The sequence below is a fragment of the Panthera uncia genome, chromosome C2 (assembly GCF_023721935.1).
Source record: "Panthera uncia isolate 11264 chromosome C2, Puncia_PCG_1.0, whole genome shotgun sequence".
NCBI lineage: Eukaryota > Metazoa > Chordata > Mammalia > Carnivora > Felidae > Panthera > Panthera uncia.
Window position 1 is genome coordinate 11,102,693 of NC_064810.1, and position 18,576 is coordinate 11,121,268.

Here is an 18,576-nt window from a genome sequence, read left to right on the forward strand (position 1 = left end):
AGGGCTAGAGCCATAATGAGCTCCATATGTCAGATTGGGTTTTAGGGAGATTATTGTTGTGGCCATATGAAGGGTACTTTTGAGGCTGTAGGCAAGAGGACTGGTTGAGGCATAGACGAACAGGCAACAGATGACAAAGTCCATAAACTAGACTAGACAGTGGTGGCAGAGGTATGTGTTCACGAAATACTGAGGAAATAAAGTCAGCAGGACTGAATAATTAACTGCAACAGGGAAATAAAAACAGGTTTAAGAGCCAGGAGTGATTTACCCGATTCTGGTTAAGGTATGAATTGGTGCCACTAATTGAGAAGAGAATAGGATCTGATTTGGAGGAAGATGGTAAGGAGTGTGACGGAAGCCAATTGAAAAAGATCAGAGTGATCCCAGGAAGACTGCACAGCAGCAGAAGGGAAAGGGAAAGGAAAGGGAAGGGAAAGGAAAGTACAGTGCATCAGAAGCCGCAAATACTAAGGGATGTTGGTGCAGGAGGGATCCAAAGAAAGAGCAAACTGTGAAAAGAGGACTTAAAAGTAGGAATATCAAACTTAGGGTATCTCGTGGAGCACCAACAGATGATTTCTGGAACTATCTTGCTGCTGTCCAGCCACAGAGGCCACTTCCAGATTTCCAGCTTCCATCTTCCTTCCTTGAACTACCTCAGTTTCGGTGTCTGGTAACGAGGACTAATAATGCCTACCTCGTGGGCTGAATGCCTACTACAAGTAGGCATTCAATGATGTTTGGGGTTTCCTCTCCTTTCTTCTTGTAACTATTTGAACAAAAATATTCTAAAGAATTGACTGAGAGGCACCTGGGTGGCTCATTCAGTTAAGTGTCCAACTCTTGGTTTCAGCTCAGGTCATGATCTCACAGTTTGTGGGTTCGAGCCCCACATTGAGCTGTGTGCTGACAGTGCAGAGCCTGCTTGGGATTCCTCTCTCCCTCCTTCTCTGCCCCTCCTCCATTCGTGAGCTCACACATGTGCTGTCTCCCCGCCCCTCTCAAATTAATAAATTAAAAAAATAATAATAAAAGAGGAGGCCAAGGTTGTTGTCCTTTAAAAAAAAAAAAAAAACAGAAGAATTAACTGTAGAGGCTTTTTCTCTACATGTGCAGAGAAAATGTAACTATCATTTCTGTGTAGTTCCAAGAAATCTCTTGGCACCAGTGTGAATTTATTTCTATTGTAATCCCAAATCAAAGTAATTTTATGCATGACTCTTACCAGAATCTGCCATTGTATGTCTGAGGTTCTGCAACTAAAATAATGATAGAAGATTGGGCCAGCCACAGGAGGGGTGGAAAGCAGTATAATCCTCATAAGAGTTGTGGAGTCAATTATTTTCCTTCATCCTTAGCTAAAGAGAGAGACATCCTTCTCTGTGGTGTCAACAGCCACATGACCCAGATTTTATGGAGAATTATGTGGAGAATCCAGATTTGAAGTACTCTGTTCTACAGTATTTATAGACCATCAAAGTGCCCTAGAAGTTCTTGGCCTTTCCTCGGAGTCAGTGACTTTTTTTTAATATAAACCCATGGATTTGTTTCAATAGCTAAGTAATTGAGTAGTATTTAATAACCTCACAATACGAATTGTTAATTTTCTCCCCTCTTTAGTTGGAAACAAGGTATCATTCTTTCAACCAGATGATGAAGTCGTTGGTAAGTTACAATTTATAGCCCTATTTCAAGTCCAATCTATTTTACTGTCATCTCTTCTTTTTCTGAGACAGTTATTAATGTTTATTGTGTCCCCTGCTTTGTATGGAAGAATACATATATCCTGACTTTTTGGAATTTGCTTGCAGATATCCATCAATGAAGAAAATTGGGAATTCACTCTCAATAACAGAATATTTAAAACTTTCTTTTTTTTTTAATTTAATTTAATTTTTTAATGTACATCCAAGTTAGTTAGCATGTAGTGCAATAATGATTTCAGGAGTAGATTCCTTACCCTCTAGTTCCATTCACGTTACTACTTTCTAATATTTGACTATTGAACAATATTGTAGATGGAAAGATGACCATAGTTGATACTGTGGTTGGTACCGTCCTTTCTTGACAGGACCCCAGCCTGTGGCTAGACTGCAGACTCTGAGAAATGCAGTCACAGGTCACCTGTTTGAAGACTGCTGTCTGCCAGGCCATATGGAGGCCCTGCTCTCCATATCCAGCTTGCATTTCGCAGAGATGCTCCCTCTCTATTCTTGTAAAACCAAAATTTTACTGGAAACACTTAGTTTATTGGCTATTTTAGAAATCCCAGAGTGAATACTATTTTGCAAATATATATATTTATACTATTCTATCCTAACAGTCACACAAACATATAAAATATGACTTTAATAGTCTCAAAAATTAACCCTTTCTCTATGGAAAAAGATTCATAGGAAGATATTCACCTAAACTGAGAAAATATTTTACTTTATGGCTTGCTTGAAGTTGTTGAAAACAGATTTGTAGAGAGGTTTTCATCAGCTTTTTCTGGTATTGCCTTTGACTCCTATGTTTCTTGGACTATTTATTTCTGTCTTTCATATCTTTATTTGTCCAAGAAGTCAATGACAGTGTGTTACTCAAGATTCTTTTTATAAGAGACCAAAAATAAAATCAAACTAGGGTAGAGGAAATGAGATTTTACTGGAAGTGTACTAGGGTGTCTTAAAGAACCAAACTGTGGGAAGGTAGCTATTCACCAGGGACAATTTTAATGAGGAACCAGATGCCCCCAAGACTCTGACTTGGCTCTGTACATTGGCCACTGCCTTTACTATCACTCCAAGGTGAAAGAAGAGGGAGTAAAAGATAGTACAGGTGATGAGCATGCATGACAGAAAATGAACAATCCACTTCCCTTCCATACTTCTGAGGTCTCTCCCTTCCCCACACTAGTAATGACTGGGATCTTCCTCAAAATTCCATTGAACAAAATTTAGACTAATACCAGCAACTCATTAGTAGCGAATTCATTTTGAGATTGTTTCCCTGAAGTTTCTCCTGTTAATTTCCAGGAATTCTGCCACTAGATTCTGAAGACCCCGGGCTTTGTGAAGTTGTTAGAGTGCACGAGCATTACTTGGGTACGTGCCAGTCTTTTGCAGCCCATGTAAGTCTTACGTCTTTGATGCGTGGTGTTTAGTAACATTGTGTTGTATTTGCATCTACCTTGAGTAATAAATAACTGTTGGCTGGTCACATGAACACTGCTAGCTTATATTAATATCAGTAAAATTCATATTCAGACCAAACAATATATAGACCTTTAAGTTTTACTTACACTACCATGGACAGAGATTTGAAAAGTGGTTTCTTTCTTGACTCTGAAATTATATCCCTGATCAGAATCTTTTTTTTATTGAAGTATAGTTGGCATACAATGTCATGTTAGTTTCAGGTGAAGAATTTTTGTTTTTTTAACTTCTTATTCTTGGTTGTCAATTGAACTTAAAAATATACAAAAATCTAAGGGCTCCCGGTGGCTCAGTCAGTAGAGCATGTGACTCTTTATCTTAGGGTTGTGAGTTCAAGCCCCATGATGGGGGTAGAATGTACTTTAAAAAAATTAATTTCAGGGGTGCCTGGGTGGCTCAGTTAAGCACCCGACTTCAGCTCAGGTCATGATCTCACAGTTTGTGTGTTCGAGCCCCGTGTTGGGTTCTGTGCTGACAGCTCGGAGCCTGGAGCCTGCTTTGGATTCTGTGTCTCCCTCTCTCTCTGCCCTTTCCCTGCTCATGCTCTCGCTCTCTCTCTCTCTCTCTCTCAAAAATAAATAAACATTAAAAAAAATTTTTTTTAATTAATTTCAAAAGGCATTTTTCTGGAAATCTGGGGCCTATGCTTATTTATATGTGTATTAAACCTAGATAATGGAGCCAAGTATGTGTCTTCCTTTGAATGATACAGCTCACTTTCAGATACCATGCCATGAAAGTCTTTGATCCATAGCTATTTTGATGCTATGCAATTTGAAAATTGAGGACCATCACTAGCTTTTTTACAAGTAACTGTACTATTTTTGATCCCAGAATGTCGTTGGGCCTTATTTCAGCTATCCTTTTGAGAACCTTGTAACTGTGGAATCAACTAAAACCTTTCATTTGGATTCCCAGGCTTGAGTTTTGACTAAGTTCCCTAAATTAAATTGGTATAGAAAGTTAAGTATTGAAGAAACGAACAAAATTAGGCCCATTCTTTTAGCTGTTGCTGAACACTGGAGAATTATAAAATGGACCAGAAGGAGCAAAGCAAATTGGAACATTAGTTTCCTAGCTATAAAGCTTAAACCAAGACAAGCAACCCACACAAAAGACCTTTTATTTTCCTACAAATCAGGAATATTATAGTCCAGAAATCCGTTAACATCTATAAAGAATACAATTCCAGATATTCCTTAAGAAAGAAAATACAGTAAAATGTTTCTCTGAAAGAGGAACTTTCAGAATGGCCACTTACTGTGACAGCTTGTCTTTGGGCAAGACACTGGACACATTCACCAAACTAGATACCCTCTAAGCCCTGTTGCAGCTCCAACAAAAGAGGAAATAATTTCAGTACAGTCCCTGAAGATTTGCTGGAGGAAATATTCAGTGTAGCACAACTCTTTTAGTTTCTACTAATTCTTTAGTGATTTTTTTAAATGAAAGTTCAGCACCCAGTCACCTTCAAATAAGTCTGTTCTGTCACCACACCAAAGAATTAGGTTCCAAACAGCGTCCCCAAAATGCCTTATTAATCATTTTACAGAATATTAAAGTTAAGAAGCTGAGTAATTCTTCCAGCTCTTTTGTGCTTTCAGTTCTTAAGACATTTATGTCAAAGAATAATTTTTTTCATTCAAAATTTGGTACACATTTTCTGCATTATTTTATTAGACCTAAGATAGAATTGAAATTGTAATTCTTGGGTTTGATATGCTGTTGTTATGGTCCTTACATGGCTCTTTTATTTATATTTTCAGTGTCTATAACATAATAAACACTTGTGGATCATCACCTAACACAAAAGCAAGAACCTCAACATTAAACCACATGTAACCATGGAATGTTACACCCTTTGCTATCTAAGTGTAGTTTGATTACTGTTAGCATTCTTTAAACGACTACGTGTTTGATTTCTTAATGAAAATACAGGTAGCCCTAATTCTTATAATGGGAGACATTGCCCAGAAACAAAAATAAACTTCATGTATCTTGAGCATGCACTGTGCGAGTAGATGTACTTTAGAGTCAGGCATTCACATTTATTAGCTATATGGCCTCAGACAAATTAATTACCCTGAACCGCATTTTATAATCAAGAAAATTGGGAGAATAGGTACCTTTAAGAGTTTGGTAAAGAATAAAGTACCATGTGTGATACCATCTGGTGCTCTATTTTAATGCCTTGCCTGTCTGAACATTTTCAGCGTGTATGCGTAGGTACTCACTTGCCCACTAGATGGCACAGCGTGTATGTGTAGGTACTCACTTGCCCACTAGATGGCACCATTTGGTAAATGCAATGCTCACTGTCCTGTACTGTACCATCTCAACTTTTGAGGAAAAACATTTGAAAGAGCTAGTAAAGACTAGGGAAGTGTAATAAAGTTGACCTTAGGCGCCCACATTTGCGGGCATCTGGGTAGCTCAGTCGGTTGAGCGTCTGACTCTTGATCTCGGCTCGGGTCATGATCCCACGGTTGTGGGATCGAGCCTTATGTCAAGCTACACACTGAGCATGGAGCCTGCTTGGGATTCTCTCTCTTTCTCCCTGCACCCCTCCTCCGCCTGCGCTCTCTCACTCTCTCTCCATAAATAAATAAATTTTTTTTTAAAAATCACATTTGGTGTACAGCATAAGAGCCTAATGATTAAATGTATTAAGGAACAGCTTAATGATCAGATCATATAGAGGTCTTTAAACTATATTAGGAGTTTGCATTTTGCTTCAAGTGTGTTGTTAAGCCATTGATGAATTTTAAACAGATCGATGTTAGCATGTTATTTATGTTTTTAAAAGATCATTCTGATACTTCTGTTTTCCAAAGCCACCATGAAAGAGATTGAAAAGAAGTTATAAAGTTGAAAATAATATTTATAACACATAAACAAGTGAATGATTCATCTAGAATATATTTTTAAATTCCTATAAATTAGGGGCGCCTGGGTGTCTCGGTAGGTGAAACATCCAACTCTTGATTTCAGCCCAAGTCATGATCCCAGGGTTATGGGATCAAGCCCTGTGTCAGGCTCCACACTGAGCATGAGGCCTGCTTGAGGTTTTCTCTTTCTCTCCCTCTACCCCTTTCACACATGTGCTCTCTCTATAATAGATAGATAGATAGATAGATAGATAGATAGATAGATAGATATTAAATAAATTCCTATAAATCAATAAGAAAAGACAAAAATAACAGAAAAATTGATAAAACACTTGAACAATTACTTCACAAAAGGAATTCCAGATGGCCCAGAAACACAGAAAGGTGCTCAGTGTTAGCAGTAGTGAGGGAAAAGCAAGTTGAAGTCACATTAAGAAACCATTACACAGCCACATGATCGGTAAGAATGTATACTAATACGAGGGGTTGATAGAGACGTTCACAATAATAGGAGTTCTGTTTACACAGCTGTGGGAAAATAAATTCATACAGCCACTTCGCCAGTATGCAGTAAAGTTGAAGGCAGTATACCTGTAACCTGGGATTTCCGTTCCCAAGTAATAGCCTAGAGAAAACCCATGCAACAGCATAACACCATCTTTTATATGAGAGCATGCTCAGCAGCATTGTTTATAACTGCCAACAACTGAGAACGACACAAATGCCCCAAACTGGAAAGTGGGTCACCAAATGAACGTGTTTTCATGTAGTGGAATGCCATAAAACACCCTAAGAATGAAAGCACTGCAGCCACGTTTACACAAAGGGGCATGTCTTAAAAACAATGCTGAGGGGAAAAGCAAGATAGAAAAGAATGCATATGCTATGATTCCATTTAGATAAAGTTCAGAAACAGGCAAAACTAAATGACACTGTTTAGGAATGCATACTTGGGTCATAAACTAGGCAGGTGAATAAGAAATGAAGTTAGAATGGTGGCAGCCTCTGGCCAGAGAGACCAGGCTAAGGCTGTTGGGGTGTGGGCTGTTAGGGTGGTGATTACTTGTATATTTGCTCTGTATTTATTCATCCATCTGTACTTATGTTTCATGTACTTTATTGCATATGGTTTTTTTAATGTGTAATTCTTTTTTTTTTTTTTTTCATGTTTATTTATGTTGAGAGAGAGAGAGAGGGGGCATACCTGAGCAGGGGAGGGACAGAGAGAAGGAGAGAGAGAGAATCCCAAGCATGCTCCGTGCTATCAGTGCAGAGCCCGACACGGGGCTCAAACTCACGAACCATGAGATCGTGACCTGAGCCTAAATCAAGAGTCAGATGCTTAACCGGACTGAGCCAGCCAGGCACCCCTGCATGGGTTTTATTTCAGAATATAATGTTTAAAAAATGCACACACATACCAGCTCCTATGCTGAGGGTGCACTATGTATGGGTGAGAATGGAACTAGAGAAACCGAAATGTAGGTAAGGATAATAGGAGTAGAGGCTTGGGCCAGCACCAGGGTGGGAGCCAGAGATGGAGAGAAACAGAGATCCAGAGATCCAGGAAGCAGAATTAATGGGACTTGCAAACTGATTGTTTACTCTTGTTCTTTCTGACAGTTCACAAGCCAGAAAAAGTTACATGGACAGAAGCCGCTGGAACCATTCGGGATGGAGTGCGAGCCTATACGGCTCTGCATTATCTTTCTCATCTCTCTTCTGGAAAATCAGTGCTGATAATGGATGGAGCAAGTGTAGGTGCTAATAGTTCTGTTAAGAAACAGATCAAAATTGGGGCACCTGGGTGGCTCATTCGGTTGAGTGTCTGACTCTTGGTTTCAGCTCAGGTCGTGATCTCACATTTTGTGAGTTCGAGCCCCACATCAGGCCCTAAGCTGACAGCATGGAGCCTGCTTGGGTTTCTCTCTCCCTCTCTCTCTGCCCCTCCCCCACTTGTGCTGTCTCTGTCTCTCTCAAAATAAGTAAATAAAAAAAAAAAAGATCAAAATCCAGCAAACTTAGGAAACAGGCCGTCCACTTGCTGATATAATTCTTTGCCAACAGCCTATTCATTGATTTCTTTATCAAATTCCCATTTTGTTAAAATAGGCAGCCTTTATTAATAGGAGATAAAACTTCTTAAGTATATTTAGTTTCTTATTACTTTGAATCTGCTAGTACATTTAAAAAGAAGACAAGCTGTGTTTTTATGCCTATTACACAAAGCCTGAAATAGCTCATGAAATCTTTGAAGCAATGCCCTAAAACTCCCTACCAATTTTGTATATCCCTCACACTTACGTTAATAAGGTATTGATTGCATTTACAGATGGATCACACAAGGTAAAAAATATTGCTAATGTCAACATATTACATGTACCACCAAAAGAATAGCTCAAGACATTAAAACTACATAAAAATAGATTCTGTTACAAACACAATGTTACAAAACTTGGGGTGAGTTGTTATAGTTTTATTTTCTGTCTGGCCGTTAATGAAAATTCTTATTTCCCCTGCTTTTCTTTAGCAAAACAGGCAGACCTCTCTTTGTCATTGGCTTCAGCCTGATGTCCAGCATCAAGATAATAGGTTTTCCCTGAACTGACCCCTCAGGTCAGCAAAAGGATGGATCTTTTGAAGGTGCTTTGATCTTTAAAAGAAAAGTAGCTGGACTCACACATAAAATGAAATTAGCTTAGACCACCGTGCTGACAAGGCCCGTAAAAGCCATTTTTCTCTTTCTGAGGCCAAGTGTCTGAATGCAGCCCCCCATCTTGAAATTACATGCAGTGGCCAGACTGGGTGACAGCAGGTGGTACATGCACCTGTTCTGCCACTCCTTGTGAAGAAGCGAGTCAACCAAATGTCTCAACCTTGTCCATATTGTTTTTCCTTATTTTATCAGATAACATTAAAAACTATACTAAAGTAGCACTCAAACTATTATACTTTATTAAACAGCCTATAAAAGAAGTTAGCTGTGGCTTCTGCCTTATATCTATAAACCTATTTTGTATTTTTTTTCCACACAGGCACTTGGTATGATAGCTATTCAGTTAGCACACCACAGAGGAGCCAAAGTGATTTCCACAGCAGGCAGCCTCGAAGACAAGCAATGCCTTGAAAGACTTAGGCCTTCTCTAGGTGGGTAATATTACTCAACACAGACTTTTAAACAGAAAATTTTAAAGGCATATCACTTTATTTTTTTTTATTATTATTATTTCTTTTAACGTTTATTTATTTTTGAGACAGAGAGAGAGCATGAACAGGGGAGGGGCAGAGAGAGGGGGAGACACAGAATCTGAATCAGGCTCCAGGCTCTGAGCTGTCAGCACAGAGCCCGACGCGAGGTTCGAACTCATGGACTGTGAGATCATGACCTGAACCAAAGTCGGACGCTTAACCGACCGAGCCACCCAGGCGCCCCAAAGGCATATCGCTTTAAAGGCTGTACTCGTAAAACAAAGTACAAACTCCCAAATGAAAGTCACTGATAAAATGCACTTAGTATCTGGGCTAAGTCCAAGTTTACCTAAGTGATAGTTTTAATTTTTATTCTTTTTAAACCTACATTTCTCAGTGTTTTTTCTTTTTTGCCCCATTGTTAGCAACTTACCCAAGTTTGAACTAGCTGAACTTTGACACAGTTTCACAATACCTGATACCTCTTTGTTTTACTCAATAAATCAATATGTTTGTATCACCTTGTAGGTTTCTCAACCTCTTTTACCCAGTGATATATACCTCTAAAGTTGTCGGTTTTCTGTGATACACTAGGAAGGAAGATAATCCACTTACACAGAAAACCCAGCTCAGATGTAGTTTATAATGAATAGGACATGGTGGAGACTGGGGAGCTCTTAAAAAAGTGAACCTAGGGACTTAAATGTGAGACGTGAAACTATAAAAATCCTAGAAAAGAGGACAGGCAGTAATTTCTCCGACATTGACATAGCAACATTTTTCTAGATATGTCTCTTGAGGCAAGGGAAACAAAAGCAAAAATAAACTATTGGGACTACATCAAAAGAAAAAGCTTCTGCACAGCAAAGGAAACAATCAGCGAAACTAAAAGACAACCTACTGAATGGGAGAAGACATTTACAAGTGACGTCTCTGATAGAGTTAGTATCCAATATTTATTGGATATGCAAAATCAACACTCAGAAAGCAAATAATCCAATTATAAATGGGCTAAAGATATGAATACATGTTTCTCCAAAGAAATAAAGACGGCAGGGGCGCCTGGGTGGCTCAGTCGGTTGAGCATCCGACTTCGGCTCAGGTCACGATCTCGCGGTCCGTGAGTTGGAGCCCCGCGTCGGGCTCTGGGCTGATGGCTCAGAGCCTGGAGCCTGCTTCCGATTCTGTGTCTCCCTCTCTCTCTGCCCCTCCCCCGTTCATGCTCTGTCTCTCTCTGTCTCAAAAATAAATAAACATTAAAAAAAAATTAAAAAAAAAAAAAAAAAGAAATAAAGACGGCCAACAGACATGAAAAGATGCTCAACAGCTGTCATCATCAGGGAAATTCAAATCAAAACTACAATGAGATATCCTCTCACACCTGTCAGAATGGCTAAAATCAATAACAAACTACAAGTGTTGGAGAGGATATGGAGAAATAGGAACCCTAATGCACTGCTGGAGAGAATGCAAATTGGTGCAGCCACTGTGGAAAACAATATGGAGGTTCCTCAAAGAGTTAAAAATGGAAATACCTTGTGATTCAGTAATCACTCTACTGGGTATTTACCTAAAAAATATAAAACACTAATTCAAAAGGATACATGCACCCATATGTTTACTGCCGCATTAATATTTACAATAGCTAAGTCATGGAAGCAGCCCAAGTGTCCATTGGTAGATGAATGTATAAAGAAAATGTGGTTTATCTGCAATGGAATATTACTCTGCCATAAAAAAGAGTGAAATCCTGCCATTTGCAACAACATGGATGGAGCTAGAGAGTATAATGCTAAGCGAAATAAGCTAGTCAGAGAAAGACAAATACCCTATGATTTCACTGGTGGAATTTAAGAAACAAAACAAATGTGTAAAGGAGAAAAGAAGAAAGAGAGAGCCAAACTAAGAAACAGATTCAACTCTAGAGAACAAACTGATGGTCACCAGAGGGGTGGTGGGTGGGGAGACAGGTGAAATAGGTGAAGGGGATTGAGAGCACACTTACCGTGGTGAGTGCTAAGTAACGTATAGAATTGTTGAATCACTATATTGTACACCTGAAGCTAATTTAACATTGTATGTTAACTGTACTGAAATTTTTTAAAAATGTGCTCAACAAAAAATGAGAAGATTAAACCTGACCGCACAACAGTGCGTATGGAAGGAAAAAAGAAAATAGAGACTGAAGAAAATGAACAAGGAGCGGAGAAAAGATAGGAATGGAAAAACAAACAGATGAAGAGAAAATAGGATGAGCAGAGTACATGTGAAGGGCAGGCAGGCAGGAAGGAAAGGTTCATTGAGTGTTAATGTAAATGATATGTCCTTAAGTCATCAACCCTGTGTTCGTGAACCAGGGAGCAGCATCTAGCGAATTTAACTAGCTTGTCCAAGGATATATGACTGAAAGGATTGGAGTGGGATTTGAACCCACCCTTGTCTACCATTGAAGCCTACATTACTCCCATTGGTACATTACGCTTCTGGCAGAGGTAACCAAGACATAGAAGAAAGATTAAGGCAGGGACTGGAGAAAAAAGTTATAAGACCTTGAAAATGAACTGTGTTGAAGAGAAAGATTTACTGGTTAACCCTGCCCTTCCCGGCTGCCTCAGTTCCCTTTTCCTTGTGTCCTCCCCATGCTCACCCCTGTCGCCCACATATTAGATCACTGTTGTTCTACACCTCCAGTCTGAGCAGCTCTAAGAGGAATTCTTTTTTACAGAAAGGTGCTAAAATATACAAAACAAATTATAAACCTGTGTCTTCATTTGTGAGTTCAAAGCTGAGATTTTGTTTTATTCGCTCATTGGCTTGTTCTATTGATATAATACTCTAAAGCAGCCAGTTAAAAATGTTTAATTTTCACTATGCTGAAAATAATCATGTTTTGTTCCCTTAACCTTCATGATTTTTCTTCATTTTGGGGAACAACTGGGGAAGGCAGTGGGGGCGGGGAGTGGATTTCTACGACTGAAAAAGGATAAAGCAGCCTCTAATAGAGAAGTACCGTATCACACAAGTACATATTTGGCTTTTTAGCTTTAAACTCTATTAAATCTAAACATACTTGAGAAATTGCTTAATCTTTCAGTCTCTGCCTTAATATATGTATCTCTGGGGTTTACAGATTCTCTGTTCTGGCTATGTATCTTTTAGCTATAGGGAACAGTCCTCTGTTGAACAGACAAGCCTTGGAACACATTATCCACAAAATGTTCAATATATTTTTTTATGTAATAGAAGAGTCCCTTACTTTAAATTGATCTTACCACTGTTGGCTTAGAAGCGAAAAAGTACAGTTTGGATCCAGTAATTGTTTGAACCACTCAACACATTTCAGAGAACAGAGATTTACTTGTTTTTCTTACGATTGCCTGACTTCCTGACCTTTACAGCCCGAGTCATCGATGTATCTAATGGGAAAGCCCATGTTGCTGAAAGCTGTTTAGAAGAAACAGGTGGCCTGGGAGTAGATATTGTCCTAGATGCTGGAGGTGGGTACTTTACTAAATCAGTAGTCTGTGTTATTTTTGTAGTGTGATGGATGGATTTCAAAATAAATACATATAACCAGGGAATAATTACTAACATACTTATTAAATTGATGTCATGTTCTGTTTTTAACTTTTCTATTTAAACTGGAGCTTCTTTATTACCATTGTAAACACTGTCTGGAAGGGAGAACATGCTTATCTCTAAAATACAGGCATTGGAGTTTAAGTGTCTCTACGGGAAATGGACACACATGATCTCCTCAGTGGTTCCCAGATGATCCACATTAGTTCAGATCTCAGCCAGATGCTTAGTCAGTTCTGCTGTGTCTGGCTGCCCTGCATTGGACGGTTGACTTCTGTAATCTCTGTTTGGAAAAAAGTACAGAATTTTGTTCCATTTTTATATTCCTTGAACTTTTGTTAGGTAGTATCTATTTAACACCTAATCTGTACACACTTAGGTAGTGCCATTGCACGTGAAAGATAGGATTCACAAGCCTGCCAAGGGATTCTGTTCGTACAGAACAGATTGTTAAGATTATCTTCTGTGATGAGAATCATAGATGAATATGTCTGTGACCATCTTAATGTGTTTGTTTTTAACCAGTATTTTCAAGACTTGAAATTAACTTAGAAAAATCTTTCAATGAAAGTGAATGTGTGCTTCATTAACTTTTCAAATGTACATTTCCAATCATTAAGTCAAAGTATGACTATCTTGAGCTCCTTAATCAGAAGTCAACTTTTCCCAAAGAAGTAAGCTATCAGTGTTATTATTAAAGAGGTTATGTTACCTTGCCTGGTTTTCAAATGAAAATAAGTTTTTTGTCTTTAGTTATTTTACTTATAATTAAATCTAGAGTAAATTCTATGGCCAGTTTTAATGCAAAAAGTATATTTTAAGGTTTCTGAATATATTGTGTGTTATTGTTTCTAACTTTCTCGTTCCTACATTAAAAAGTAAAGAAAACTAGTTTGAAGAATAAATTTTTGCCAGATTACTATAAAATGTATTTCTTGTCTCTCTCTCTCTCTCTCTTTTTTTAAACTACTCCCTTGTAAGTGAGATTATATAGTAAAGATGATGAACCAGCTGTAAAATTACAACTACTACCACATAAACATGATATCATCACACTTCTTGGTGTTGGAGGCCATTGGGTAACAACAGAAGAAAACCTGCAGGTATTATCAGAAACAATAAAGCATTACTATTACACTAAAAGGAGGTAATTAACAAAGAATAATGCCTAAGTCTTTTGAGGCAAGATGTAGAGAAATTATAAATTCTGAATTATACCTGTTTCCAAAGAAATGTAGCTTTCTTTTTTTACTTTAGGTATATATCAGCCAAAATGTAGAAATAGTGCCTAGGAGAGGAGTTCATTCAACTTTCATTTAGTGGTTTAGAAATAGTGACTTTTGAATTTTTTAGTAGTATCTCAAATAAGGTTTGTTTTTTTTTCTTAGTAACAACATTGTTGACATATACGTACCAAAATATTTTCTATATAAAATTATGACAGCTTCCCAGTTATTCAAATTGGAATTTACTACATACGTGTGTTTATACATTGTGTACCAAAATTATATTTCTCAACAGTATTGAAATTAAATATTATCGTGGTTGATATGCAAATACCATAGTTCTCCTATATTAATCTTCACTGATTTTCCGACATCCTCATGAAGATAACTGGTAAGTAGCAGCCAGAAATCTCAGTGCTCACACGTGTACTCGTGAATGTGTACACACAGGCTGCCACCCTGTCATCTCTACCATGGCCTTTTGGACAATGAATTAGAAAAGAAAACATTACAGTTCACATATTGTTGCTGAAGTTTGTGTGCTGATTATTTGTGCTTTGGGTATTTAATTTGCATAGAAGTTTTTCTGGCTCAAGATAACAATCATCCTTCTGCTATTAAACTCACAGTAAATGATCAATCTTTGTGTATATTCTCTCCAAGTTGGATCCTCCAGATAGCCATTGCCTTTTCCTCAAGGGAGCGACGGTGGCTTTCCTTAATGATGAAGTTTGGAATTTGTCAAACGTACAACAGGGAAAATATCTTTATATCCTTTTTATCTACTGACTTGAGTTTCTGGCTTGAAATTTACCATGTGCTCTCATCATTAAATTCTTTAATAATGATAATTAATAATAATAGTAGCTAACTCTCATTGAGATGGCAAACAATATTCCAAGTGCTCTGTAGGTATTAATTTATTTAAACATGGAAACAGCACTATGAAGTGTAAATACTATCATTATCCCTCTCTCACAGGTGAAGAAACTGAAGCACAGAAAGGTTAATACATGCCCAAGGATGCAGCTAGAAAGTGGTGGGACAGGAATCACCCAGACAGTCTTGCTGGTTTGTGAGTTGAATGGGAGAGAAACTATAAGATACATGCAAAATTTTGTTTCATTTTCAACTTGTCGTTACAGAAATTACACATCACCTTGACAGGCTGCATCCTTAATCTAAGCTATCATGGAGCTATTAGAGAAGACATTTCAGAATGCCTGTCTGCATTAAAGAGTTTGTGGGGTGTTGTAAGATGAGCAGTGCCAGGAAATCTTGGTCAAATGAAGATGGGTTTGATTTTTTCCTTTTATGGAATTCATTTAGAGAAAAATCTGGTGAATGAAGCCAAATCATTCCAGTTTTGGTGAAAGTAATGAAATACTATCTTGAGAATGTGAAATCAGTTCCAAAAGAATGGTCCAATTCTCTTTAGAGCAGGGTCAAACGTAAGAATAAAACTTTTATTTCGGAGGTAACTGTTTTAAAGGCCGCTGCACTTGGTAAAAATCTTAATATATTGGATAAAATATAAGTTCTTATTACTAATAGGGTATATCTGTGTGTGAAGAAAGACACTTTCATAGCCTTGAGTTTCTCTCTACTGAATATCATACTTTGCTTTTGTTAAATGTGTGTATATACATATGGTACTTATAAGGCCCACCTCCTCTAAGAGCAATGACAATTCAGAGCTTTCAAATAGGAATATTTAATTAGTACCCTGCATATGTTGAGTTTTAAAAAATACATTTCTTTCTCTTTTTTTAAGATTTTAAGTAATCTCTACACCCACTATGGGGCTCGAACCCACAACTTTGAGATCAGGAGTCACCTGCTCTACCAGCTAAGCCAGCTAGGCGCCCCTACAAAATACATTTCAAAACTGGAAATTTCCCTTAATGTAGTGAATGTGTGAGTTTAAAATATTTCTGATTAAATATTTTTCTATTAAATTTGGAAAATAAACTTAATTTTTAACTTTCTAGAAGAATTCTTCAGATTTCAATTTTAAGCAACTTAATTGTCCACTAATGTTGTAATTATCAAGAATATCATGGGATGATGGGGCACTTGGGTGGCTCAGTTGGTTAAGTATGCAACTCTTGATTTCAGCTCAGTTCGTGATCTCATGGTTCATGCCCATGAGCCCATGGTTCATGGGTTCGAGCCCCATATCAGGCTCCATGATGACAACATGGAGCCGGCTTGGGATTCTCTCCCTCTCCTCTCTGGTCCTCCCCTGCACTCTTGCGTACACTCTCTCTCTCTCTCTCTCAAAATAAAATAAACATAAAAAAAGAATATCATGGGATGTTAACAATAGAGAATACCATGTGTTAAGAGTACCATTAGATGGCGTGTTTTGAATCTTACATGTCAGTAGCTAGGCTGGCTGCTTTGCCTGTGTTACTTAATTCCCTATACACACTCTCTCAGAGTTACTGTTGGCATTTTCGTTTAACAGAAGTAGAGAATTTGTAGTATGTGAATATTCTTTAGGTCCTTTTTAAGAAAATCTATAAAATGGTTTGTGTTCATACTTTCTAATTTACATTTTCTAAAGTCCTGAATTCTAAAGTCCCGGAATCAGACTTTAGTCCTCATTTGTGGGGACCCCTCAGTGGGTTCACACATGAACCAGTTGCTGCTTGTGATTTAACAGAGACCTCCTTCCAACTGTGTGATTATATGGCATGTGTCATTCGCTGGCACTAGCAATCACATACTCTCAATCCTAATATTATAATTTCAATTAAGTGACTACATGTTTTTTTCTTAATGTTACAGTATTTTTTACTCCCTTCACGACAAACCACAGTTTAACTTTTCTGCACACAAATTTTGAGCTAATTAGCTGCCAGTTTAGTAAATAAATGTGCACCTAACATAAGAGACGTGAGTGTTAAAATTGTTTTTTAACTAAAAATACCATACATAGTGCTAAAAGGCAAAGTCGACACCATTTTATTTCTCCAGATTGGAGGTAACATTCGTCATTACTTAGGACCAGGCATGAGGCTTGCTTCTGTCGTCACTTGTCCTTAGAAGTTTAGGCTCTCTTATGTCACCACTTCTCTCGGGTCGGTTCCGCATTTCCCCGTGTTCTAGGTAAACTTCACAGCCTACAGAATTTCTGTAACTTAAATTCTCAAACTTCTGAGAGTGCTGAACTTAAATGGGTGACCTGCCCAACATCTTCCCTTGTTCAGTTCTCCCTCTGTTAATTGCCACCTTAACGATCTTTCCAGCTACGTATCTTAAAGGATGTGATGGAGAAGTTGTCAAGTGGTGTTTTTAGGTACGCTAAGTAACCAATCACTCTTGTTTATTTTTCTGTTGTCAAGGAGGTAAGGCAAGCATTTCTGCTTCTGTTTCAATATTCACAGCATACTTTAATGCCTCCATGTTTTACTATTTTGTTTAAATAGCTGCTCTTTAGTATTCTTCCAAGTGTATCTTGTGATACACCAATAAGTATTCCCTAAGATAGAAGTGGCCCATGATTTCTCCTTATGCCGTTCCATATGGTACCACACCACCTTTGCTTTTCTCATCACCCTTCCGAGAGCAACGTGAAATAACCAATAGCTTGAGAAGAGGGAAAAGTACAGTTTTGGTTTTTAAAGTTGGATCTGGGAGTGGATAAAGTAGGCATTTTTCCCCTTCAAAATTTAGCCACTTTTACCAGTGGATGAGTAATGGATGAGTTTGTTTGGATTATTTAAAATAATAGAGTTGAACTATAGCAGTTGTCAACTAGCATCCTATGTGTTCTACTCATCTCTACCTTGACCTGACTTTTCTAATAATTTCATTCTTCTTCAGGCCTCAGTTGGATGAACCCATTCCACTATATGAGGCGAAAGTTTCCATGGAAGTTGTTCAGAAAAATCAAGGAAGAAAAAAGCAAGTTGTTCAATTTTAATTTTGTTTTTTCTCAGACATCAGTCGGATAAACCCCTTCCAATACTTGAAGCCAGAGTTTCCTTGGAAATTGTCCAGAAAAGTCAAGGAAGTTAAAAGCAAGTTGTTTGGTTTTCCTGCTGTGAGTCAACATGCTCAAAGTTACTTGAAATTTTTGAGAAGTATTTGAAAAATTACAAAAACGGTCAAGACAGTTCTATAACATCCACAGGGAATATTCTGAAATTCGTTTTGGTCGTTTCCATACATTTGCCTCGATTATAAAATTCTTTCCATGAAGAAACTACCTTTGAGAAAAGCCACGCTACTCTATTGATAAAGTTGTCTTTTGGTACGTCAAAATAACGTTATTTTGTATCAACTCCGTTCTCAGTACCATCCTTCCTTAGCCAGCCTTTGCTGTCGTAATTTAGTCGTTTGAATATATTTTCAAAAGATCTAGTCCATAGATACTTAAAAATTTTTTCAAGTATTCATTTATTTCAGGGTTTCCTCGGGATCAAACGGCACCATCAGCATAACTTGCCGGCGGCAGCTGCAGTGTATGCGGGGTGGGGGGCCGTG

General features: G+C 37.9%; 1 protein-coding gene across 3 annotated transcripts in view; it reads left to right on the plus strand.

Moving 5' to 3' along the window:
* CRYZL1 (crystallin zeta like 1) overlaps positions 1 to 18,545 on the plus strand; it is a 34,045-nt gene extending 15,500 nt beyond the window's left edge. The window contains exons 6-14 of one of the 3 annotated variants that reach the window (XM_049629290.1): positions 1,624 to 1,668; positions 3,021 to 3,089; positions 7,712 to 7,845; positions 9,124 to 9,235; positions 12,676 to 12,774; positions 13,838 to 13,959; positions 14,746 to 14,851; positions 17,341 to 17,386; positions 17,914 to 18,543. In XM_049629290.1, the coding sequence (XP_049485247.1) occupies positions 1,624 to 1,668; positions 3,021 to 3,089; positions 7,712 to 7,845; positions 9,124 to 9,235; positions 12,676 to 12,774; positions 13,838 to 13,959; positions 14,746 to 14,851; positions 17,341 to 17,386; positions 17,914 to 18,013 (833 nt within the window). In that variant the 3' untranslated portion in view covers positions 18,014 to 18,543. Of the gene's footprint in view, positions 1 to 1,623; positions 1,669 to 3,020; positions 3,090 to 7,711; positions 7,846 to 9,123; positions 9,236 to 12,675; positions 12,775 to 13,837; positions 13,960 to 14,745; positions 14,852 to 15,063; positions 15,158 to 17,340; positions 17,387 to 17,913 lie in introns of those variants that run through there. The other 2 variants (XM_049629291.1, XM_049629292.1) reach the window with 2 other exon arrangements.
* The last annotated feature ends 31 nt before the right edge of the window (positions 18,546 to 18,576 follow it).